Source organism: Python bivittatus, unplaced genomic scaffold, assembly GCF_059951505.1.
Source record: "Python bivittatus isolate LINGU-HERP-01145 unplaced genomic scaffold, Pbiv_v1 ctg000700_np1212, whole genome shotgun sequence".
Classification (NCBI taxonomy): domain Eukaryota; kingdom Metazoa; phylum Chordata; class Lepidosauria; order Squamata; family Pythonidae; genus Python; species Python bivittatus.
Window position 1 is genome coordinate 6037974 of NW_028277098.1, and position 25405 is coordinate 6063378.

General features: G+C 39.7%; 1 protein-coding gene across 2 annotated transcripts in view; it reads left to right on the top strand.

The window, feature by feature from the left end:
* The window catches only part of RASAL2 (RAS protein activator like 2), a 237091-nt gene that overhangs the window by 200815 nt on the left and 10871 nt on the right, over positions 1-25405 (top strand). The window contains exons 10-17 of one of the 2 annotated variants that reach the window (XM_088154086.1): positions 2727-2871; positions 4927-5163; positions 6347-6548; positions 7938-8131; positions 9696-10527; positions 19579-19713; positions 20681-20883; positions 21408-21495. In XM_088154086.1, coding sequence (XP_088010212.1) covers positions 2727-2871; positions 4927-5163; positions 6347-6548; positions 7938-8131; positions 9696-10527; positions 19579-19713; positions 20681-20883; positions 21408-21495 — 2036 coding nt within the window. The remainder of the gene's footprint in view (positions 1-2726; positions 2872-4926; positions 5164-6346; positions 6549-7937; positions 8132-9695; positions 10528-19578; positions 19714-20680; positions 20884-21407; positions 21496-25405) is intronic. The other variant, XM_088154087.1, reaches the window with a different exon arrangement.

Consider the following 25405-nt stretch of genomic DNA (forward strand, 5'->3'; position numbering starts at 1 on the left):
ATGTGCTATCCTACCTCCAAATAGTTATTTGGCTTCACTGTGAATCAGAGAGAGGAAAGGAGATTTCTACCTTGTTTGTGGAGACTTATGAAATATAAATGTCCTGACACACTTGAGAAAATTTGTTGTTATGGGGAGTGGGCCATATAGTTGTTTGTTCTTTTTTTTTTCAAATAATTTTATTAAGAATTATAAATGAAAAGAATAAAAGCCAGTACAGGCTATAAAAAATACAAACAGAAAAATACAAAAGAAAAGGAAAAGTGTGAAAAAGAAAAAAAAAAAAGAAAGAAGTAACTTCCCCCTTCATCCCAGAAAGTAAAGACAACCTTAATAGCTTATCACTTATTTCTAAATAAATATAGTTGTTTATTCTAACAAAATTATCTAGCAACCTAGGAGAGGGCGGAGCTGGCGTCGCGGCGATACAGCGGGGGATCCTGGGCTCCCAGGATCGCAGCCGATATCTCCCCCCCGGATGGTCCCGATGGACCTAAGCCGTCCCATAGAGATGGCGATCGTAAAGGGCGCGTCCTGTGGATCTCAGGGACACCGCAAGTCCCAGATTGATCCCAGGAGAAGCTCTTGAAGCCGCCGGAGGAGAGGCAGCCATTTAATGACTGCGAAAGCCGGGACAGCTCCAAAGGAAGAAGAAAGAGAGGGGTGTCAACCGGGTGAGATGGACCTTTACTATTCAACTATTCTTAGAGAACACCTTAAGTAACTTAAAGAGATTTTTAAAAGTGAAGAAAAATGGATTAAGCGGCGAGATTGAGCCTTATAAAAAAAAAAGGGGGGAAAAATCTTTTCTTTTTAACTTTCCCTTTTTAGTGGAATTGGCAAGATGTTTTTCTTTTAAAAAAATATATTTTTAACTGGACTGGCTTTTTCTTTTCAATACTTAATAATCTTTTATCTTAAGCTTCTTTTTTGATTAAGATTTTTCTATTGTTATAAGAAATTTATATTTTTTGATTTGGAAATGGGGAAAGTGGAGTTAAGAGAAAGTAAATGAAAGAAAGTTGCACTGCCATCTAGAGGCTCGATATAGTGTCTTTTTTCATGCTCAAGGACCCTGGGCTTTCTAAAAAGATAGTGGGATGTGCATGTTTATACGGGTGCCATCCGAATAACTATAAACAAGAAAGCGGAGTTGAAAGCGACTTTGAAAATATTCAAGATGGAAAGTTTGAGTTAGTCACAAGAGCCTTGATTAGTGGCAGTAGCTCTTCTTTCTGGTAGAAGCTCTGCTTTGCTCTCTATTCCCCCCCCCCCCAGTTGGATTTTTAAAGAGACCTAGCCTTTCCCCTCCTCTTCTTTTTTTTTCTTTTGCTTTTTTTTTTCTTTCTCTTGGCAAGAACAAAGATAAAGAATCCTTTGACTTAATGAAGGTTTATACAAGATAATAGACTATACGAGAAACACAATGCAGAAAAAGATTTTTAAACTATCGAGGATGACTATAAAAAACTGGAAGAAGAGTTGCAGAAATTCCCGCAAAAAAAAAAAAAGATATTAAAGCTAAAATGGACTTAATTAAACATAAAACGGGATCAATGGAAAAGGAAGAAATAGCACAAGAAATCAGAAACACTAAACAGAATTATTTTGAGGCTTATAAACTGAGAATCAAAAGGGTTAATCAACTGATAAATGAAGAGGGACAGACTTGTTCTTGGTTCTGAGGATGAGAAAAAGATTATACAAGATTATAATGGAAAATCGTACTAAGAGAATGCATAAAAAGAAGAAGTAAAACAATATTGAAAGAAACTACTCCAGATGCTTAAAGAAAAAACGAGGGGAATACAACAATGATGGAACTGACAGAAGTTTCAAAAAGCAGAATGCTTGAAAGGACATTTATTATTGCTTTCTCTTATCCAGTAATATAGAAAAAGGAATAAACAGCCAGATATTTTGGGATATTGAATGAAAAGGGTGAACTTAAAACTATGCAAGCGTTTGAATAAGGTATAAAACTGAGATATATAGTAAAGAATTGTATTTGATTGTAAATGTTTTAAGAGATTAGACTAAAATTCATACATGGTTGGATATAGTAACATATAGATTTTAAACTAGAGATATTTTTGTTGAAACATGTAGTGAAGAGTTAAGTATGTTTTGATAGTGGTTAGAACTGTAACTTTTAAGAATTGGAAGAATGAAAAAGTACCTATGCAGGAGGAAGTTATTGAAAATTATGGAATGTGCAGAGATGAGTTAAATTGATATTTGAAATTAGAGTAAGAAGATAAGCAATTTTATATGACACGGGATTTGTTTTATTAATGATTGGATGAGAAAATATAGTAATGTAATGGATTAGGAAACTTTATAATAGAAATTTGATATTAATTATTATATATATACACATATAATCGATGGATAAAAATGTATTACTAATCCTATTGAAAGCTAAAATTTCTTGTAATAAATGATTCTATAGACTAGCTATGAATGATTAATAATTGATAATTGATAAGTATACAAGTATATTTTGAATAGATGATATGAGAATTTAAGATTATGAAAGGGGCACCAATGAGTTGGTAACTGGTTGACACACGATATAAAATGGAAGATGTTCTTTTTTTTATGCCTTTGTATGTTTTTGTTTGTTTATGTATGTTTTGTGTTTGTTGTAAAGAATAAAAAATTTTATTAAAAAAAAAAATTATCTAGCAACCTTTTCTGTCTTTTTCTTATTACCTGATTGCTAGGTGAATTTATCAAGGCACTATATGAGTCAGATGAGAACTGTGAAGTAGATCCCAGCAAGAGTCCACCCAGTGAATTAGCTGATCACCAGGCAAATCTCAAAATGTGTTGTGAGCTGGCCTTCTGCAAAATCATCAATACCTACTGGTGAGTGGATGAGGGATTATTTCTGCAATGGGTTGTCATTTACAGGGATTACTTGCTTAAAGTAATGCTAAAAAACCAATTCAGTTTTGGAATATGTTAAGCATTAAGAGATATTTAGCAAAATGAAAGGCAGGTGGTTCAATGAGTCTGAAAGGCATCAAGAGAGGTATCCTCAGACACCACATTGCCTGTCTGTGGCTTAAGATTCATGCTGCTACCTTCCATCTTCCCTTGTTTCACTAAAAATGTAATGTTTTAATTGTGAGAAGTAAAGGATTGCATAGGCAAAGTAAGCCAGCAACTGTGCCTCTTCAAACCCAATTAATAGGAATTAGACTGGGAATGGTATGTGTTTCTTACATCATTTTTTACACAATGCTGCATACTTGAACTCAAGAGGAACTGAGACTATGCAATTGACTTTATACATACAAAGAAACATGCATCTATTTATATTTTAGCTGAGCTGACTCCTTCTATAACCAAAATACAGAATCTAAGGCAAATCAGAAGATGCATCTAGAGTACTTAATGCTTCTCATTCTCCTGTAGAAATAATAAAAGTTTGAGTAGCAAAAACTAGGCTACAGCTATGAAACATTTGCCATCTATCCCAGTCTTTTCCTGATGATGTACCTTATTTTTCTGTGGTTTTCCCTCAGAAATCATGTATTAGACTGTGACATCACTGATGAACTAGAGTTGGACCTAGCCCAATAGGCCAACCCCATCCAAAGCATATCAATGTCACTCTCTTGTTCAATTTTCAGTTTATTAGGAATGAAATTTGTGACAGAGGAGCTCATAGTTCCCAAGTTCATGAAAATGGTTATGTCAGCATAGTTCTTGTGATCTTGAAGAAATAGGGGAAATATCCTTTGACTCAGAAAATGGGAGGAAAAAGCCTGGAGCATAGAGATGGGTGGGAGGCCTTGATTGCTATGAATTACAGTAAGCAGATCTTCTATTCTGGCAATAAAATAACCTAGCCAAGTTCAGTCTGTGAGCCTTACACCAATAAGTTAAGTACTGAGCAGGGATTTCAGAATTTGGAAAACCTAGCTGTGCACAGTACTAAGCCTGACACCTGTAGCCGTGAGCTTTGACAGTTTCTTGGTCAATTAATGCTCATTGATGGATCTGCACCTGTTAACTTCAGCATTTGATCATTTACTTATGATTTAACCCATAGTAGTGTTTTAATGTCTTAACTTTCTGTGAGTTTTCCTATTTCAAGGTAAAAGCTAGCTAAATACATCAGCAAATTATCTGAATGTGGAATCATAGTCTTTTGTTGTTGTTGATGATGATGATGATGATGATGATGATAATGGCCACAGAGTAGATTGTGGAGAATAAGATATACAAAAATTGTGAAGCTCTTTGTATCATCTAAAACGCTGTGGAAATTAACAATATTTAATTAAGAATAAGCATGTGTCAGTTCTTTATATTGCTTGAACTGGGAAGTGCCAGGCTATAAGGTTCTCCTTTCTTGCTAATGAAATAATGTTTCATAACTGCGGGCTGTTCATAAGTTGGAGAGTTACTTAAGGAGAGCCTACCTGCATTTGAAAAAATGTATGTTTGAAATTCCCCATGAAAATATCATGAAATTATATAAGCAGTTGCAGGGAAAAAAATAACAGCCTGTTCTGCACGAGATGTAATAAATAACAGGACTGTCCATGAAATCACAGTCTAGGAGTGGAATCCCTCTTCTTCTGTCATAGCTTGCCCTTCTAGGACAAGTACTCTGCAAATATATTCAGGGTGAGGTGGAGCAGGAGGATCATACATTACATCTCGTAAGGCCATCAAATAAACTCACATATGTTGTCTTGCCTGATGGGTTGGAGGCAACTCTTTGTCTCCACAGGTTACTAGATGAGTATTGATGGATAATTCTACCCTAGGTAATTTTTTTTCAAGTGTGAAGACAAGAAATGCCCTTGTCATTTGATAAATAAAATGTTGGAATTTGATAGTAATGGAAGAGAAGCAATTTCACTTGTTTATCCTAGTGGGAATTTGAAAATATTGTATTTTTTTCAGTGTCTTTCCTCGGGAGCTGAAGGAGGTGTTTGCATCATGGAAACAGCAGTGCCTCAAAAGGGGAAAGCAGGATATCAGCGAACGCCTGATCAGTGCCTCACTATTCCTCCGGTTCCTTTGTCCAGCCATCATGTCTCCAAGTCTCTTCAACCTCATGCAGGAGTACCCTGATGATAATACCTCTCGTGCACTCACACTAATTGCAAAGGTTATTCAAAACTTAGCAAATTTCACAAGGCAGGTGATTTTTTATTATCATTAAGGGATTTGCTGTATTTTATCGTTGTGATGTGTTATTTCATAGGAATGATTTGGCAACAGCTGTAAGTTACAGCTGTTTTGCTTCATCTCTATTCAGAGTATATGGAGACCCATATATATACTGAAATACCATGCTTAAATATATACATTTTGAACGTTAAATTTCTCTGTTTCAGATCAAAAAGCTACAAAAACATTATAAACAGAAGTCCCCACTTGAATAATAGGATGTAGGATGGTGGAGCGTGGTAATGGAAGGCTTGGATCCCCCCAGCCGAACTATTTTCTCTGGAGCAATGTTAGATGGGTTACATCCTAGGCCAGTGTTTAGAGAAGAGGAATCAACCTGTCCTTAGCCCCAGATGCTGGAATGGAAAGCTGTTTAGCTGTCACTAGTGGTGTCCATGATCATACTACATTACTTTCCCCGATAGAAGCAAACCCCACATCTTTTTATTTGGTACTGTGTGTTTTGATATTGCAGAAGTAACTGCAGTATGAACCTCCCTCTGAATGCAACTGATTTACTGCCCCCATGGGTACTGAGAGATCTTTTTACCCCAGAGCTTCAGAAAAAGAATTTTCCTCAAGACAGCAGTAAAAGATAACATACCAATTCATTCCTGTGTCTTTACTATGGTCCCATTGTCTACCACCTTTTCTGACTCCAGCTGATACAGTTTCTCATTTCAATAATCGGCATTTAACCTTATGTGTAGTTTGGACTTCACTTGCTACTAATACAGATTGGGGCCAGAGAAGATAATAGAGATAATGGTATTATTAACAGGCAGCCTCCTGTTCAGTTTTTCCTTTTTTCAATTCTAATCTTGGACAAATAAACTTTGTAAAGCCAAGAAAACCTCTAAGGATTGTTCAAACACAGATTGGGGGGGGGGGGCGGGGGAGAGAATGCATACCAGGGACAAAAGCCTGCTCTCTCATGCTAACTTTGTCTCTGTATAATGACTGCCTGCAACATTATTTAAATGGGTATAAATGTGGAAGTTGCCATTCAGTTACAGAAATATTGTTTTGTGTCTTTGAATATCTTAAGGAACGTTGTGAGACCACCCTGTTTCCCTTGGATACTTCCTGCCAAACTTCCTGACTTTCTTTCTCCTCTCTCTCTTCCTGTTTTTCTCTCTCCCCAAATCAGGTTTGGGAACAAAGAAGAATATATTACCTTTATGAATGGCTTTCTAGAGCATGAATGGGGAAATATGAAATGCTTCTTGGCAGAAATTTCTAATGAGGACACCATTTCTAATAAGCCAGGATTTGGAGGATACATAGATCTGGGAAAGGAGTTTGCTGTCTTGCATTCTTTGCTGTGGGAAGTAGTCTGTCAGCTGGACAAGGTAATCAAGTCTGAAAGCTGGGGAGGGATGGCTGGACTGCAGAGTCATTTAGTAAGAATAACTTTATTCTATCCAAGGAGTGTCCATGAACTGCCTCCTGGGAAATGGTTAAAGTTAACTTACAGTAAGGGATTATAAAGTCTGTCCAGTTCCTAAAAGAACATAGACTAAGAGCATCAGGAATCTGTAGGAAAACAGTGGTGAAATGAACTGGTGCTGAACTTTCACCACTTTGGGCTTGAGTTGTTGCATTTTTAAAAAATCCTTCCTAAATTCTATTTAAAGCAAATGGAAATATTTTCCCCCATCCTATCCACCATTTACATTGCTTGAAAACAATTCTGTTTTAAAGAAAGTTATGTTTGATTCCTTACCTTCTCCCAGAATAAAAACCATGCTCAAATGGTTTGGAGAGAGCCAGTTTGGTGTAGTAGTTAACACACCAGGCTAGAAACTGGGAGACCGTGAGTTCTAGTTCTGTCTTAGGCACAAAGCCAGCTGGGTGACCTTGGGCCAGTCTCTCTCAGCCCTGGGAAGCAGGCCATGGCAAACCACCTCTGAAAAACCTTGCCAAGAAAACTGCAAGGACTAGTCCAGGCAGTCACCAAGAGTCAACTCTGATTTGTATATCCATACACACACACGCATACAAACATTCCTAACTGGTGCTGTTTCCTTTTCTGAGGATCATCAATGATGATCAGGCAAAGAGATATCATCATCTGTGGAAGGATCACTTGCGATCCAATCCAGGAAGTTATGGAATACTTTTTGACCAGTGTAGTTGTGTTTATATACAAATGATAAGCTTAATGTTTATTCCTGTCAGTAGTTATAAGACAAAGTCTGATTTAAATACCTTTGTATATGTACTTTGCATTTTCTTGTGATTTATTTCAGTGCTCTTGCATAATTGCTGGTCTCAGACTATATCAGCATGCACTCAACTGACCACAACGTCTCCTGCAGACAAAAATTTCCTTCCAACAAAAATGCCTTTTTAGTTTTCTGAATTATACTTTAATTTAGTAGTGATTTTAGTATTACTCCATCCCACCCTGTCCCCACTACCCTGAGCTTTGATTGCAGTTTGCTTTGCAGGATAGATTTGCATTAGTTTTATGAGCGTTAACTTTTTGTTTTGGAGGATACATTTTTAATTTCTATTTCCTTTTCTTTCCTCAATGTCTGCTGCACCCTGTTCGTCTCCTCCATCCATCTGGTCATCGTGGTGCTGCTGCTGCATATCAATGCATTGTGGTCTTTCACACCCACACACAAATGCCCATCTTCCTTCTTTACAACCCACATTCATCCATCCACATTCATCATTGTTTAATTTTAAAAAATCTGAAATGATGGATGCCACGGTGCTTATTGTCAAATCAGGGTGAAAATTCCTTCCTACAGGCAACGGTAGAAAAATTGGGACCTTTGCCACGCATCCTCACTGACATTGCAAAGGCTACGACAAACCCTATGCCAATCCAGCAACAGTTGAGACGTTTGGCAGATCATAATTCAAGCCCCAATGTCAGTCTCTCTTCTGGGCTACAAAAAATATTTGAAGACCCTGCTGACAGGTATGCACTGCCTGGCTATTGCTGAAATGATGTGGAAGAAAGATAGATGCATATCTTGTTCAACTTGATAGGAAAAGCAAGAACTAAAATTCAGAGTAATTAGAGCAAATACCTCTATCATAAGAGCAGGGCTTTGCTTAAAACAAAGTTATGATAGTGCGTTATCCCCCTAGCTGGATAATTGGTTTATCCAGCCCAGTGTTTTCGACTCTACATGTGCTTTTAAAGTAGCAAACTTTATCCAGGTTTGCTACTTGAGATCTTTTTAATTGGCAATAATAGGATGAGATCTTCTGTGTGCAAACATGTACTCTATCAATGTGAACTATAGCCTCTCCTTTAAACTCAGAAACTGTATAAATGTGTGTGTGAGAGAGCGAGAGAAAGCAAGAGTGAAGTGGAATAACATTCAAAAATATATCTGCAACTTACAGTCTGAAGAGGTACAATCCAAAATTCTACTGCAACAATTTAAGAGTTTCTGCAAACTGCCAATAAGCTTTGGTCACAATTAACACCGTTTAATCAGATATTGTACTGATAATGTGATAAGAGGAGTATTAAGGGTAGATAACTTGTATGCAAACATGGCACCCTGCTGATAAGTCAAGAATTTATTTTCTTGTATTAACTGTATTTAACGTGGTATAATGATAAGAACATTCTTGCTACTTCATAACAGTAATCCTTAACAACAAAAGTAGGCTAATCGTATCTTCCCCTTTAATGAGGAGGCTTTCTGAATCATGGATTGGACGTCATACTACCCTGTTTACTGTATAGGAGTTCTCATTTCAAAGCAAAAATTGAAAAGACACTGCCTCATTTTCTCAAGTTTTTTTTCCTTTTAATGCAAGTTATAAATATCTATTGCTATGACAAATAAGGACTCCCTGTTCACCAACAAGGGGGCAAGCTATGCTTGGTTTTTATCTTACCTTTTATGTCACAAATGATTAATAAGGCATGCTGGACAGACAGAACCTCTTTAGAATGATTAAGGTTTAACTTTTATGTGCTTTATATTTTTTGTCCGTACAAAAGTATAGACATCTGAAAGAAGTAATTTCTCTCGATTATGACCTTTCTATTTACGCTTATGAGTGGAGCCATTAATGGAAATACAAAACAAAAATAAAAACAGTAGAGTGTATAGTTTCTATGGTTCACCTGCAACAGGGAGCCTTGTGAATAGACTGATTCAGGCTAAAAATATTAAGATTAGAATGCTAAAATGAAATATAAAATGAAATTACAGGTTAGGCATTGCATTTGAGATAGCTACCAGGGTGAAGCCAAATGCTCCTTTTCAGAACAACATTGCTCACTTAAGCAGCCAGCAACTCATCTCTTTGAACAATCATTGCTTCTGAATGGGAGCTTGGTTCCATTCCCATTCAGAAATGACACCACTGCCCACCTAGGCTATTCCACTTAGATAGCCCATAATATGGAGATTAATATGGAACCATTCCTGAGAAATTGCTTAAGCAGAAATAGGTGTGTGTACATGCAGATAAACAGATATAATCTTAAGATCATAATTATTTTGATTGTCTCTCAGTGAACTCAAGTTGAAGTCTGCCCCTCCAGAAAATGAAGCGTATTTCAAAGGCAAATTGCTTTTGATGCAGCAAACCTCATCCCGGAGTGTGACTTATTCAGATCAAGGTGACGAGACCAATCTGCCCAATGTCCGAAGCATATCACTGATGAATCTCCAGGATCCCAATGTCACACAGTGTGAATCTGGATCCATGATGCACGATGCCCCTGTACGTTTATCTGGCAGCCAGATTTCAGTCATCCAGGTGGCAAATATCAAGCAGCTCCATAGAACACCACAGACTGCCCCCCAAGTCAGGAGACCTCTTCACTCAGCACTAAACCAGCAAGGCATTCTTCAGGCCCTTTTTTTCCAGAATCCAGTTTATCATCTCAACAATTCTCCTCAGCCAATGCCTAAAGTATCCATGGAATCTAGCCTGGATAACCTGAGTGTCACCAGTTCCCGAAGCCAGAACAGCGAAGACCTTAAACTCAGTGTGCCCAGCAATAGCAGCATGGAGGATTATGCCAAACGTAGCACCCAGAATGAAGATTTTTCTGGGCGGGGCCCTATACTGGACAAACAAGCTATGCCACCTCAACCGAATAGCACTCTGCAGACCCAAATCCACAAAATGGACCAAGTAGGGCCCACTGCAATGGTCAGAGCACCCCACTCACTTCCCCACAGTGCTTCTCTTCGAAGTACAGGCAGCATGTCTGTAGCATCTGCCACGATGGCAATGGAACCTCTTCAGGAGGGGAATCAGTCCCGGCAGCAGTCTTCCTCCTCCCGAGAAAGCCCAGTTCCCAAAGTCCGAGCCATCCAACGGCAGCAAACACAACAGGTAGGATTATCTGCTTTTTTAAAAAAATCCCTAAATAGGAGACTATATTTTTAGGATACATATTTTGTAGACATATGATCTGCAATATTTTTGTGGTATGTACAATGAGAGATTATTTGCAACTGGCTCCTTTGGGATCATGAACAAGAAGGGTTTGTGATATAGACAGATAGTCCTCTTCATCCATGGTGTCATTAGCCATGGTTTTGCTACCCACAGTAAAGTCTTTCTCATTTCTGGACTTTATTCCTTGCATGAAATGGCAGGCATCCTTTCACAGATGCATAAAGTACATTTTTCACAGCCTTGGTATTTGCGGTACTAAAGTTGGAATGGTGCCCCAGAGAGTAACGAAGACTGTTCGTAGTTTGGTCTGCCTCTTCAGCCTCTATGCTGTCTGTTCCTTGGGCAACAGCTGTTCTGAGGCACATGAATAGAGTTGTGTCTCCAGCAACAAGCAAAATAATCACACTATCTCATTCTTGGGCTTGACATTTGGCACATTTACAAAAAAGATTAAAGGCATATGATATTCAGTGAATAAACTGTGTGCCTCTTATATGTATGCATCTGTGTGTATATATAAGAGAATTACATATGTATGCCTATGTGTGTGTATATAAGAGAGGAAAAAATAACTTCAAATGGAAAATATAGTATACATGAATAGAGAATTTTTTTTTTTGGAATGATAAAGACATGTTTCAGAAATAGGGAGGAAATGATATCAACTATTTACTAGTTTACCACCATAATTACTGATTATAAGATATATAATGTACATTGAATGATCAAATAGTCATTTTTAATTATTAAGCATACTGGTTTCCTTTGATCCTCTCAGCCTTTCTAGGCAGGCACTTCTAATGCTAAGAAAAAATAATTTTGAATGGATGGAAAACGATGTTGGTTTGTATTTTATTTATTTATCTATTTATCTATTTATCTATTTATCTATTTATCCATTCATTCATATTTATATAGCCGCCCATCTCACAAAATGTGATTCTGGGTGGTGCACAATAAAAAAAAATTTTTTTTTAATATAAAAAACAATCAGCAATTAAAGAAATAAAAAAATAATATTACAATTTTTAAAAGGCAAGAAGAACGTGACAGATTAACAACAGGGGAGCCACCTCAATAACTCACCATTCCGTTAGGGCCCCCAAGCCTGATGGCATAGCCAAGTCTTGAGGGACTTGTGAAAGGTTAACAGGGATGAAGCCAGCCTGACCTTGGAGGGGATGATGTTCCATAAGGTGGACCCCACAGCAGAAAAGGCCCATCTTCAGGGTCCCACCAGATGTAGCTGTTTAGCAGACGGGATCTGCAACATACCTCTTCTGCTGGATCTGATGGGACAGGCAGATGTAATTAGGAAGAGGTGGTCCCTCAGATAACCCAGCCCCATGCCATGAAGGACTGTAAAGGTCAAAACCAGCACCTTGAATTGGACCTGGAAGCAAACTGGCAGCCAATGCAGCTTGTGGGGCAGAGGTGTAACGTGTGCCATTCTAGGGGCACACACAACTGTCCACATTGCTGCATTCTGCACTGGTTGAAGCTTTCAGATACTCTTCAAGGGCAGCCCCATGTAGAGTGCATTACAACAGTCCATCCAAGAACTGACCAGGGCATGAGTGACAGCGAGCAGAGCCTCCCAATCTAGGAACAGGTGCAAATGGTGCACAACACAAAGCTGTGCAAAGGCCCTCCTAGCCATGACTGCCACCTGCTCTTTGAGCAGGAGTCGCGAGTCTAGAATAACCCCAAATTGTACACTGGGTCTGTTTGGGGCAGTGCAACCCCATCCAGAATCAAAGATGGCATAGTCCCAGAAATGGAAGGCCTCAAAACCCAGAGCCACTCAATCTTGCCAGGGTTTAATTAAAGCCTGTTGCTCCCCATCCAGATCCCTATAGCCTCCAGGCACCGGAATAAGACATCAACAGCATTACTTTATTCACCAGGGGCAGAGATTATTAATTGGGTATCATCAGCGTATTGATGACACCTCATCCCATGGCAGCAGATGAGCTCACCCAGCAGCTTCGTGTAGAAGTTGAATAGGAGAGGAGAGAGCACTGAACCCTGCAGCACGCCACATATTAGGGGCTAAGGGCGGGATCTCTCCACCCCAGTCACCACCAACTGGTATTGACCCTGGAGAAAGAAGACGAACCAGCACAATACAGTGCCATCCATTCCCAATCCCTGGAAACAGCCCAGAAGGATACAATGGTTGATGGTATCAAAGGCCACTGAGAGGTCAAGCAGAGCAAGGATGGTTGCACAACCCCCATCCTGCTCTCCCCGAGATCATCTAAAAGTATGACCAATGCCATTTCTGTCCCTTACTCAGGCCTGAATCCTGACTGAAAGGGATTGTATAGCTGGTTATTGATAAGTCATTGGATACCATAGGCTGATTTGGCCAAGAAATTAGCCATGAAAACCAGCACCAGTGAATTTTGCATAACATACTAAGAAAATTCAGGCACTCCTCTTCTAATCCTAGAAACGCTCTAATGGGGCATGTATGCTTGTACACACATACATAGATGTGTATGTGCCTGTACGCTTGTGCAGTCAATGTTGGTTAAAAAGACATTCTCATATGATTACCCTCCAGGGAGGAACATTTGTGTCCTTCAGGGTATATTCCTGGAAATGCTGGCAAATAAACAAGCACTTACTTGAAGAAAGTAGAGAATTGTGCAGCTGGGTTCTTGATGCTGGGTGGGAAGAGGAGGAATAGTTTCTTGCTATGATTGATGCCTTTGTGTGGCCCCCGCGTAAATCCAGAGGAGCTCTCCTTTTGCATCCTGACTGCTCCTCTCGATTGATGGGTTTCCTTCTGTTTCCTTATTGAAAACAAAGAGAGTGGTCTTGCTTCAAACAGCTGTGGCGGTGTGTGTGATGTTATTAGATCCTCTGGCATCCCTTGATGCTGCCTCTGTGCCTCGAGTCAGCGTAACTGTTCTCTCCATCAAAGCCTCAGGCTGCCGAGAGTGCCAGTTTTTCCTCCCCTGACTCCAGTGGGTTGAATCCATTTGTTGTTCATTCCATTCTTGAGAAAACTGATGCTCTTTGGTACTTTGCAAGCGTAAGGGACGTTTCCATGAATACTGGCACTTTTTTTTAAATTACAAATTATGTATCAAAGCATAAGACAAAAAGGCTGTGATCATTCTTCCTTTTGAAAACATGAAAATCAACCATTATTTGAATCTCTAACAATACACATGTTCCTTCAGAGCAGCAGTAAGAACATAATAGTCCTTAAGTTTATGTTGGAGAGAATGACATTTTAAATAAGGCTCCTTATTTTTCTGTTCTTGCCTTTGGTAGTTACAGTATTCCATAAGTTACCATGCTGATTTACTGCCACTGAGAAATTATATAAAACTGTACGAAGGCTAGAATTGTCTTTTTTTCGTTAAACAAATCTAGGATTCCAGGTAAGCTTAGAAGTACATACCACCTATCACTCTGAGTTGATGAACTGAATTAGAGAAATGGAAGCAGTATATTTCTGTAGGTGAATACATGAATGCATGACTTTCCATCTAGCTTAAACATTGTCCTTCATTCCTTTGCAGTTATCTTTGCTTACATCTTTCATCTTGAAAGATGTGGTTAAAACATCTTTCATTTTTAAAGAACAATTGTCTTACATCAGAATGTCTATTCATGTGTTATACAAGTGAGACAAATACTGTGATCAGAGTTCACTGTCACCTTCACAGTGCCTTTGTAAAAGTGTGTAAAAGCAGCATGTGTTCAGTATCTTTACTGCATATGTTCATATTTCTAACCCCCCAAATTATCATCATCATCTTCCAATGCCCTTTTTTCTTCTTCAGCTATCTGGTGTACTTGCAACATTCCATGCCCACCTATGATCCTTGGTAGGTAGAGTCGGCCAACTTCACTGCATGGATGAAGGGCATGATTCATTGTCATTATTTTTCTGGTCTTCCTATCCAGGACTTTTAGTTCAGCTTGAGTCCAGTCCACTATTCCAGCTGTATATCTAATGACTAGAATTGCCCAGGTGTTAATCACCTTGATGGTATTTCCTCCATTGAGTTTGGACTTTAAGATCTTCTTTACTCTTCTGATGTATTCACTACTAACCTTCTTCTTGACTTCAATGTGCTTAATGTTGTCAGCCAGAAGGATGCCCAGATATCTGTAGGACTCTTGATGTTATTTCCATTGGGCATCTTGATTCCTTCAGTTTACACTATTTTTCCCCTGTTGATGGTTAGGGTGGACCATTTCTCCAGAACAAACTCCATTGCAATGTCTTGGCTGTATATTTGGACAGTGTTGAGCAGCGATTCCATTTCAGATGGTGTTTCTCCATACAACTTCAGATCGTCCATGCAGGTGGGATAACCTGGCAGATGTTTTTGATGTTTGATAGCCATGGCCTGACTTGTTCAGTGTTGTTGACAGAGAAATCAATGCAATGGCAAACAGTAGTGGTGATAGTGAGTTTCCTTGAAAGATTCCTCTCTCGATGTTAACCTCTCCCAGTCTATCACCATTGACCAGCAACTGTGTCTTCCACTGTGCCATTGATCTTTGCACAAAACTTCTGATGTTTCTACTGACTCCTGTTATTTCTAGGCACTTGATTACCCAGTAATGTGGCAGGGAATCAAATGCCTTCTTGTAATCAATCCAAGCTGCATTCAAGTTGGTCTTCCTTCTCTTGCAGTTTTCCAAAATCATCTTGTCAATTAGGAGCTGATCTTTTGTCCCTCTGCTGTTTGGGCGATTTCCTTTCTGTTCATATGGAAAGAGCTTGTTTTCAACTAAGTGCTGTTGGACTGCATCAGCTACCACACCAGTTAGCAATTTGAAAGTTGTTGGCAAGCAGGTAATTGACCTGTAGTTGCCCGCTGTTATTACAAGTTCTTTCATTTCAGCTTTTTTATTCTTATCTACTTCCTTTATCCAAGCTGCATTCTTGTATTTCTTCGGGTTGTCCCATAGCTGCACCCAATGAACCAGTCAACACCTGACAAAGAAGAAACACTGTTTCTTCTTTGTCAGGTGTTGACTGGTTCATTGCAGTCTCTCCATTGATGGATTGGTAGAAACATTTCTGATTTGACTGAAATTGGAGATTCTGCCTATAGTATGCAATTCAAGTTTCATATCTGCTGATCTTCTTGGCTATGTCTGCTATTTGCTGCTTTATTATTTCCAGTGCTTCCTTGATCTTCCTTGCTTCTAGGTGATATTTCTTGATCAGGTATTCTTTGGTCTTTTTGTTCTTCAGCTTCTTTTCTTTCATCTCTTCCAGCTTGCTTCCATCTGATCTTTGCATGTTAATTTTATTTTCTAACCTGTTCTTCCATTTTGATGGTGCACTGTTTGGCTTTTTTTCTTGTTTGTTGATTTTGCATCCAAGGTGTTCATTTATAACTGCAGCTGTGCTGTACATCAGTTGGTATGTTTCTGGCAGTGTGCTGATGCTTATATTTGATATTACAATATTGGCATCATTTAACAATTGTGATAGCTGTTTCTTTGTAACAAGCTTCAATGCGGGCAACCTTATTCTGTTGTTTTTGTGCTCAGTTATTCTTTGTTTCAATTCCTCTTGTTTTTTAGTTAGAGGGCTTTGTTCTTCCTGAGGAGAAGGCTCTACTGTCTGAACTATTTCTGGCAAGGCTTTGATTTCTTTGCCCTGGGTAGACCTTTGCAGTTCTTCCAATTCTACTTCTGTGAATACTTTATTTTGTGTTATAAATTGCCATTGATCTGCTAGCCTCTGTTCTGTTATTTCTGATTCTGAATGTTGTTTTTTCCAGAACTGGTGCATTCTTTTCAGATATCTTCTTCTCATTGGACTTGATTTGTAATAGCAGATCATTATTTCTTTGTTTTCAGTCTTTGTATATTCGCAATGGGTAAACAACTTTTCTTCCAGTAGTTCTGCAGCTGCTGGCCTTGGTTGCTCAGCCAACAGTCCTGTGTCCTGTAGCCCACTAGTCACCAGATGTCCAGGAACTAGAACACCTAGTGCAGTCATTGTTGACCTGGGTGACAACCAATCCAGTATAGGTTTCTATAAATGATGTCTCACCATATTGTTTATGGGAGAGACACTGCTTGTCTGGCTCCTCTGATGAGACCTGTCCAGTATGGTTGAACCTCTGGCATAGCGCTCATCCTCCTTGGAGCATGCAAGCCCCACAACCATGTCAAGGTAGTGCCTCACTGGGGGCATTGGAAGAATATCTGAAGGACAGTGAAGAAGATGCACTGAAGCTGGTACACCATGAAAGCTTACTGAATACCAAAGAAACCAAACTGGCCTACAAGAAAGACCAAATGAAGAATAGAAAAGAGACATGGCAAGGCACAGTATTACATGACCAGTACACAAAAAACTAGCAGGCAAATCAGATAACAACAAGATCTGGCAATGGCTAAGAACAGGAAAGCTGAAGAAAGAGACCAAGGGGCTAATTCTGGCTGCACAAGACCAAGCCCTAAGAACAAATGCATACAAAGCCAGAATTGAGAAGACAGCAACAGACAGCAAATGCTGCCTCTGCAAAGAAGCTGAAGAAACAGTGGACCACCTAGTTAGCTGCCGCAAGATCACACAGACTGACTACAAACAACAGCATGACATGTTGCAAGTAGCAACAATGGTGCGTTGGAATATCTGCCAGAAATACCATTTGCCTGCAAGCAAGAATTGGTGGGACCACAAGACAAAGTAATAGAAAATGAAGAAGCTAAACTGCTCTGGGACTTTAGAGTTCAAACAGACAAGCACCTGCCACACAACACCCCAGACTTAACAATTGTTGATAAGAAAGACAAAAAAGTCTGGATAGTGGACATTGCAGTACCTGGAGACAGCAGAATAAAAGAGAAAGAACTGGAGAAAATCACAAAATACAAAGACCTGCAAATAGAAGTGGAATGACTATGGCAAAAGAAAGCAAGGATAGTACCAATAGTGATAGGTGCCTTAGGTGCAATCCCAAAACACCTGGAGCACCACTTGAACCCCACCGGCATTGACAAAATCACCATCAATCTATTGCAGATGGCAGCTTTACTTGGAACAGCTCACATCCTGCGACAATACCTTTAACACCATCAAACAACATCTGCCTATCCCAGGTCCTCGGGAAGGACCAGATAGGTGGATAAAAATGCCAAATCCAGTCTAAACATTTGGCTGACTGTGCAACCAACTACAACAACAACAACAACGGTGCAAAACTGCCCTAGGGATTGAAGTGTAAATTAAGCATGGGGATAGACAATGGACACGAGTCACAGTACAATATTTTTTCCCCCAGTGCAGACTGATCCCTACCGAAAACATTCTCAGAATTTGTTTTTGAAAGTCATCTAGGGAAAGGAAGAAGGATGCTTCTGATTTGGCTGAATCCCAAATCAATTCTGTGGTTCTCTGGGGCAAAATAGGATACCCTTCAAAATGACTGTAGCTGTGTCTGAATATTTTTGATGCTTCAAAGGCAGAAAAGCAGGACATCTGCAAAATTTATTGAGTCATGTATATTTTTCCATGCATGGAATATGGCAAGGTATTCATGAGAGCTGTAGTCCAAAATATCTAGACAGCACAAGAGTGCCTATACCGCTGTATTGTTTTTACTATGAATGGAAATGGCCAAATTTCCAGAAGCGTAGCAAATGGTTTCCCTGTAATCTCATCCTCCTTGGAATAGTTACAGGATAAAAAAAATGGACTTTCTAAGCCATCCATATAGACTGCATCAGCGGTTCTCTTTCCTGGATAGCAAGGAAGCTGATATTGCATATTTTCTGTTCTTTCTGCAAGAGATAAGAACACAGTAGCTAGTTGTACTCACCTACTTTGTATCCAGGGTTCCCATTAATAGCATACGAGTGGTGATGCTGCCTACTTCTTCTACGTACATTTTTCATCCAAATATAACTGTCTTTCCTTGCTTCCTCTATACCGTGGTCCTATTCAGTATTCCATAAAGCACAGAGAGACCTACTTCGTCAGCCATAGCTTGGCTATCACTGTCAGGCTTAAAGCAGCTTTTCAGCTGCTGAGAAGCTACAATTCCTTATTCCTTTGAGTACTTGTGGGCATCCTAAGTATGACCAGATATGGAAGTCATATTTACACTGCTTTCCCTCTTTTGGTGTTCGAAGATGCTAGAGTTGCTATAAATAGTGAGTTATGTGCATTTCAGCAACTGAAGAATATGCTTAGAGGTAACTACTGCAAACAGATCCAAGTCAGTGAAGTTGGCTCAAGACAGAATGGATATGTAGAGCAGGCCTGCCAAAGCCTTCCACTGTTGTCTGGCCAGGTGCAGCCCATGGAGTTCTAAGCTTGTATTAAAACCTAGAGTGGCAATGCTCCTGATTGTGAAATAGTACAATAGTTGCAAGCAACCGGGAACAAACCTATAGATATTAGAAAACCAACTCTGGAGTTTAAATTCATTTGAGATCCATACCACATGCCAGCATACCCCAAACCGTCTAAATTTACAAGGAAACATTGCACATTTAAAAAATAAAAATATGGAGACCAATATTTGGATAGGGTTTTTTTCTGTTTTAAAGTGGCAAATTATTAAGCCCTTAAGAAGATAAAAATAAGTCTATTTTTAATAGTGGGTCTAACACCCAAGCGTAGAACATTTTTGATTGCTTCCTTTTGGAATCTTAGTAAAGTCATTCTACTCTAAGAGGACTTCTTGGGATAATTTTTTATATCCAAAATGAGCAATCATTTTCCTGAATAAAAAGGGAAATCTTAATAATTAACTGGTGTTCTTCCATATAAATAATTACAATTCTTTTGCACTTTTCTTGCTTACATTCAAGGAATTGTGATTGATGCTCCCCATGTATATCTTCATTTACAAGTTTACAGAGTGGATTGACATTATAGTATGGAGAAACCATTCCCAAGCAATGCTCAAAGTATGCTTTGGCCCTGGGTTGTAATCTGGGCAGTTAACAAGGCTCTCTTTTGCTCTCAAACTCTACTTGCAGATGCAGTCCCCTGTAGACTCTGCCACTATGTCACCTGTGGAAAGGACAGCTGCTTGGGTCTTAAACAATGGACAGTATGAACAAGTGGAGGAAGATGCAGAACAAAATCAGGATGAAGCTAATCATACAGAAAAGGTAACAGTTATGTGTGTTCTAAGTTCTAGCCACATCAGTAAGAAGTCACTAGATGAAATAATGTGGAGAAGAATCAGTATAATGTTGCACAGCTCTGTCTTTCAATTATCAAATATCTGGATGCTGTTTTTGCTCTGTCAGTGCCTGGAAACAACAGTCAGGTTATTGGGGGCCATACCAGGTGGAAGTTGTGTCCAGATAGATCAGGAATGCTTGAGATGGCTCCCTTCATATTGTGGATTGAGTTGATTTTCCTGTTCGTTGGGGTTCAGTTTCCTTTTAAAAATGTTTGTAGTCAGAGGGTTGCTTTTAATCCAAGCCCTTGCAACAGCAGCCAATAATACTTTGTGGCAGCTTCTCTTGCTTTTCCTGCTGCACCCCTTCTTGGACACAGAGGGTACTAGAAAACTAATCCATGCTGTCGCGCCCTTCAGAATTTCCTTCTCTAATGTCCTTGGAAGGCAACTCAGAAGCTCCAGCTAAGGGAAGATTCTGCATAACCTAGTGAAAATGAGTGAGGCTGCCCAAATACATCCAGCTGATTTTCTTCCTACTGGCCATGATTGCCAGTATGTTTCCAGGTTCAGTTCAGTGTTTTCGCATACTAATAAAGTCCTTCACAACCTGAGTCCCACATATCTAAGAGGAAGCTTATAATACCCCTGCGTCAATGCAGGACCTGCTTCAAATACCAATTCCATATAAAGTAAGAAAAAGCTACATGTTTCTGAAATGAAATTATTTTTTAAATTCTTTAGGCCTTTCAATTGTGTCCCTCTAATTTTACTTTGCTTCAACAGGCTTGTTTGTTTTTATTGATGCTTCTTATTTAGGAAGAGATGGAAGATTACAAGTTTCTAGTAATTACTTTGTATTATTTCTCTTTTACACTCCCTTGAGCACTGGAAAACTGCCTCATGAATTAATAACTAATGAACACTTTTATCTCCCTTCTTCCCATCTTCAGTATCAGCAAGAGATAGCCAAGCTCAAGGATCGCCTGAAGGCATCAAGTCGCCGGTTGGAGGAGTATGAGCAGCGTCTCCTAGTGCAGGAGCAACAAATGCAGAAACTCTTATTGGAGCACAGATCAATGCTGGAAGACAGCAAGGAGCGGCTGCGAAAGCAGCAGGAGGAGAAGGATAGCCAGATGAAAAGCATCATCAGCAGGTTAGGAAGGCTGGGAAACTTGAAGGTATAAAGAAAGTTCTCTGTATTTCCGGCAGTGGCATCCTTTGTGAAATGTGACCATTGCTTGCTAAGTGAAAAACTATCTTTATCTTGCATATAGGAGGAGTTGTTTATAGTCTAAATTCATACTGTTATTTGATGTAGTTAGACTCCATTACATGAATAGGCGACCTGAGTACAAGTGCTGTATAGTTTATATGCAGTTTCATTGCAATGGAATTTAGGCCAAGTGATTTTAGACATGCAAGCTGGGAGTTCTGGAAGTTGAAATCCCAGTACATCTAGATGACATCTGGGCTGGTGTAGGCATCCCAATTTCCTTGTAGCACCCACTCAAACAACTTGGAGCTTATTCACTGAAATGCTTGCTTAAGGAACAAAGCAGCAGGTGGAAATCTTTTCATCTTTAGCACCTTTACTAAGCCAGTGTTTTGTCTTGTTTTCTTCTGGTTATGCTCCAGATATTACACAGATTACTCTCCAGATTCTTGCCTTTCTTTTAGATTAATGGCTGTGGAAGAGGAACTAAAGAAAGACCATGCAGAAATGCAAGCAACCATTGATGCTAAGCAGAAAATAATTGAGGCACAGGTAAGGAGCAATGTTTTACTTACCAGTACTGTTACCACCCCCATTCCTTATCCTTTCACTGTTCCTTATCCTGAAACTAAGGCTCTGAGATGTTTTCCATATACCAGAGGCAGCATCTCTGTGGGGCAAGTAATACCCCATTCCCTTCAAGGTAAGATAGCTTTTCTCTTAGCCTGGAACATAATGGATCAAAATGTCTATCATCCCAACACTCAAAGCCTTGTGTGCTCAGAGCCACTGTTGTAGAATTCTGTGCGATACACAATACTTTGGATCATAGCTTTCAGTTGTGCTTATTCTGAGATAAAACAAAACAGGACAGAATAGGACTTAAGACACACATAAAATAATTTTGATCTCTTCTTTATGCTACGCTTATGAGACCCTGTACATGGAAAATGCCCTTTGCCTATAGAATTATCTCATACTTTTAACACTGAGCAATATTAAAGAATCACTAAATATCTTTCAACGTTAGTTAGTTAGTTAGTTAGTTAGTTAGTTAGTTAGTTACCAAATTTATAAATCTTTCAGCATTAGCTACATTTCCCTGCATGTACTGAGATGAAAGAGCTAGAAGATGAACTTCTGTTGGCTGCTTTTTCTAAATCTTCCATGACTTTTTTGTTGTTGTTGTTCTTGTTGTTCTTCCTTTAAGTCAGTGTTGACTCCTGGTGAGTGCCTGGACAAGTCCCTGCAGTTTTCTTGGCAAGATTTCAAAAGTGGTTTGCCCTTGCCTGCTTCCTTGGGCTGAGAAAGAGTGACTGGCCCAAGGTCACCCAGCTGGATTTATGCCTAAGGCAGGACTAGAACTCATGGTCTCCTAGTTTATGCCTAAGGCAGGACCTAGAACTCATGGTCTCCTAGCTGGTGTTGGTCCTTAACCACTACACCAAACTGGCTCACTCCATGACACTCCATCCACTTAAATATACTCATATTACTTTGGTTGTAACTCAGATTTATAACTAACTACAGGTGAAACTCGAAAGATTAGAATATCATGCAAATGTTCATTTATGTCAGTAAGGCAACTCAAAACGTGAAACCAATATATGAGATAGACGCATTACATGCAAAGCGAGATATGTCAAGCCTTACTTTGGTATAATTGTGATGATTATGGCGTACAGCTTATGAAAACCCCAAATTCACAATCTCAGAAAATTAGAATAGTGTGAAAAGGTTCAATATTCTAGGCTCCAAGTGTCCCACTCTAATCAGCTAATGAATCCATAACACCTGCAAAGGGTTCCTGAGCCTTTAAATGGTCTCTCAGGCTGGTTCAGTAGGAATCACAAGCATGGGAAAGACTGCTGACCTGACAGTTGTGCAGAAAACCATCACTGACACCCTTCATAAGGAGGGAAAGCCCCAAAAGGTAATTGCAAAAGAAGTTGGATGTTCCCAAAGTGCTGTATCAAAGCATATCAATAGAAGGTTATGTGGAAGGGAAAAGTGTGGTAGAAAAAGGTGCACAAGCAGCAGGGATGACCGCAGCCTGGAGAGGATTGTCAGGAAAAGGCCATTCAAAAGTGTTGGGGACTTTCACAAGGAGTGGACTGAGGCTGGAGTTAGTGCATCAAGAGCCACCACACACAGACGGATCCTGGACATGGGCTTCAAATGTCGTATTCCTCTTGTCAAGCCGCTCCTGAACAACAAACAACGTCAGAAGCATCTTACCTGGGCTACAGAAAAAAAAGAACTGGTCTGTTGTTCTCCTCTTTTCTGATGAGAGCAACTTTTGGATCTCATTTGGGAACCAAGGACCCAGAGTCTGGAGGAAGAATGGAGAGGCACACAATGCACGATGCTTGAAGTCCAGTGTGAAGTTTCCACAGTCTCTGTTGATTTGGGGAGCCATGTCATCTGCTGGTGTTGGTCCACTGTGCTTCATTAAGTCCAGGGTCAACGCAGCCGTCTACCAGGAGATTTTGGAGCACTTCATGCTTCCTTCCGCAGACGACCTTTATGGGGATGCTGACTTCATTTTCCAGCAGGACTTGGCACCTGCCCACACTGCCAAAAGTACCAAAACCTGGTTCAATGACCATGGGATTACTGTGCTTGATTGGCCAGCAAACACCTGACCTGAACCCCATAGAGAATCTATGGGGCATTGCCAAGAGAAAGATGAGGGACATGAGACTGAACAATGCAGTGGAGCTAAAGGCCGCTATTGAAGCATCCTGGTCTTCCGTAACACCTCAGCAGTGCCACAGGCTGATAGCATCCATGCCACGCCATATTGCGGCAGTCATTGGTGCAAAAGGGGCCCAAACCAAGTACTGAGTACATATGCATGCTTATACTTTGCAGAGGTCCGATATTGTTCTATTTCCAATCCTTGTGTTATTGATGTCATGTAATATTCTAATTTTCTGAGATTGTGAATTTGGGGTTTTCATAAGCTGTACGCCATAATCATCACAATTATACCAAAGTAAGACTTGACATATCTCGCTTCGCATGTAATGCGTCTATCTCATATATTGGTTTCACCTTTTGAGTTGCCTTACTGACATAAATGAACATTTGCACGATATTCTAATTTTTCGAGTTTCACCTGTATTTGCCTGGTGTCCTGTGATGAGTATATATTTTCTCCAGGTGAATTATTCAGAAGCAGGAATTTAATTTTCTTCCCCCTGTGGACCAATTTTATCAAGAGAAGAAATATTTTTAAGGATTTATTTGAAAAGCTGATTTTAAACATAGAATAACCGCATGGCGTTTGCAATATGGAATGCTGGAGGCTGAATAAAGATAGTGGCTAAACTGAAAGCAAATTTCCCCAGCTCACTGAACTGATAGAAGCATGGTTTCTGTTCCTCACTCATTTATGAAAGTTCCATATGGTGGCTGAGGACTAGGCCCACATGCTATCTCCAAGCTGTTTGATTCTTTCGCAGCAACCTAGAATCTGGCTGAAGGCTTCGTGATAAACTGTTGCAACAAGAGAGTGGAATGCAAAAGCCCCAGACAGGATTCCCGCTGGCCGGGTGAGAATTGTGTGGCCCTTGCTTTATTCTACCAAATTTCAGAGAAGCCTTGTGGTATCAGGAACTGCATAGAGGTCGATTGACCCGCTCCAGGCTTAGAATGTCCTCCTCCCCCCACCCGCCAGCAAATCCTCTTTTTTCCTTTTTCTGGCAGTCTGTTTTTGCTGGATGGGGATGTGCCAGCTTGTCTATCACTACTGCTCTCCTCCCCACATTAATTAACAGAGCTGTACTGTAGGCTAAGCATCCATTTGTAATGGCAATTGACATCATCGCTGTGTTAAATTACAGTTCTTAAAAGGGGGTGTGTGAGATAATTCAAGTAGGCAAGTATGTCCAGTCAGATCTCTAGCAGAGCACTGCCCTGGCCTGCCCCGGTACACTTGTGTTCCCCCACACTCCAGTTTCTACTGCTCTCTGGATTTCATTCAGATGCTGTTTGAAACATCCTGGGATTACCTTGCACTACTTTTTGGAATAAAAAGGAGAGTGGGCTCCTTCTCCTTAAAGCTCACAAACTCATGCCTCCAGAATAATATTTTTGTATGCTTTGTTGTCCAGATTATATTATTTCTCACACATAATTACAACAAAGTCAAAGTAGTGACAGGAAAGAAAAACTTCTTCTGGTTCATTTGCCAAGTTCTGCTTTGAAACAGGTTCTGTAGCATTATCACATTACAGTAATAGCAAGAGTGTTTCATTTGGAATTCAGATTCACTTCTTTTTGCTCTGAGTTTGAAATGTTATGTATACCATGCTATGTATAGTATGCAAGAAGTATACTATATGATTTGGGCCCAGTCTAAAAAGTGGGTTGAGGCATCTAAAAATCCATCTTTTCTCAGACATTTTCCAAACGAGGCTATAAAATTAGATTAGATTTATTTCCACTCAGGGTATGC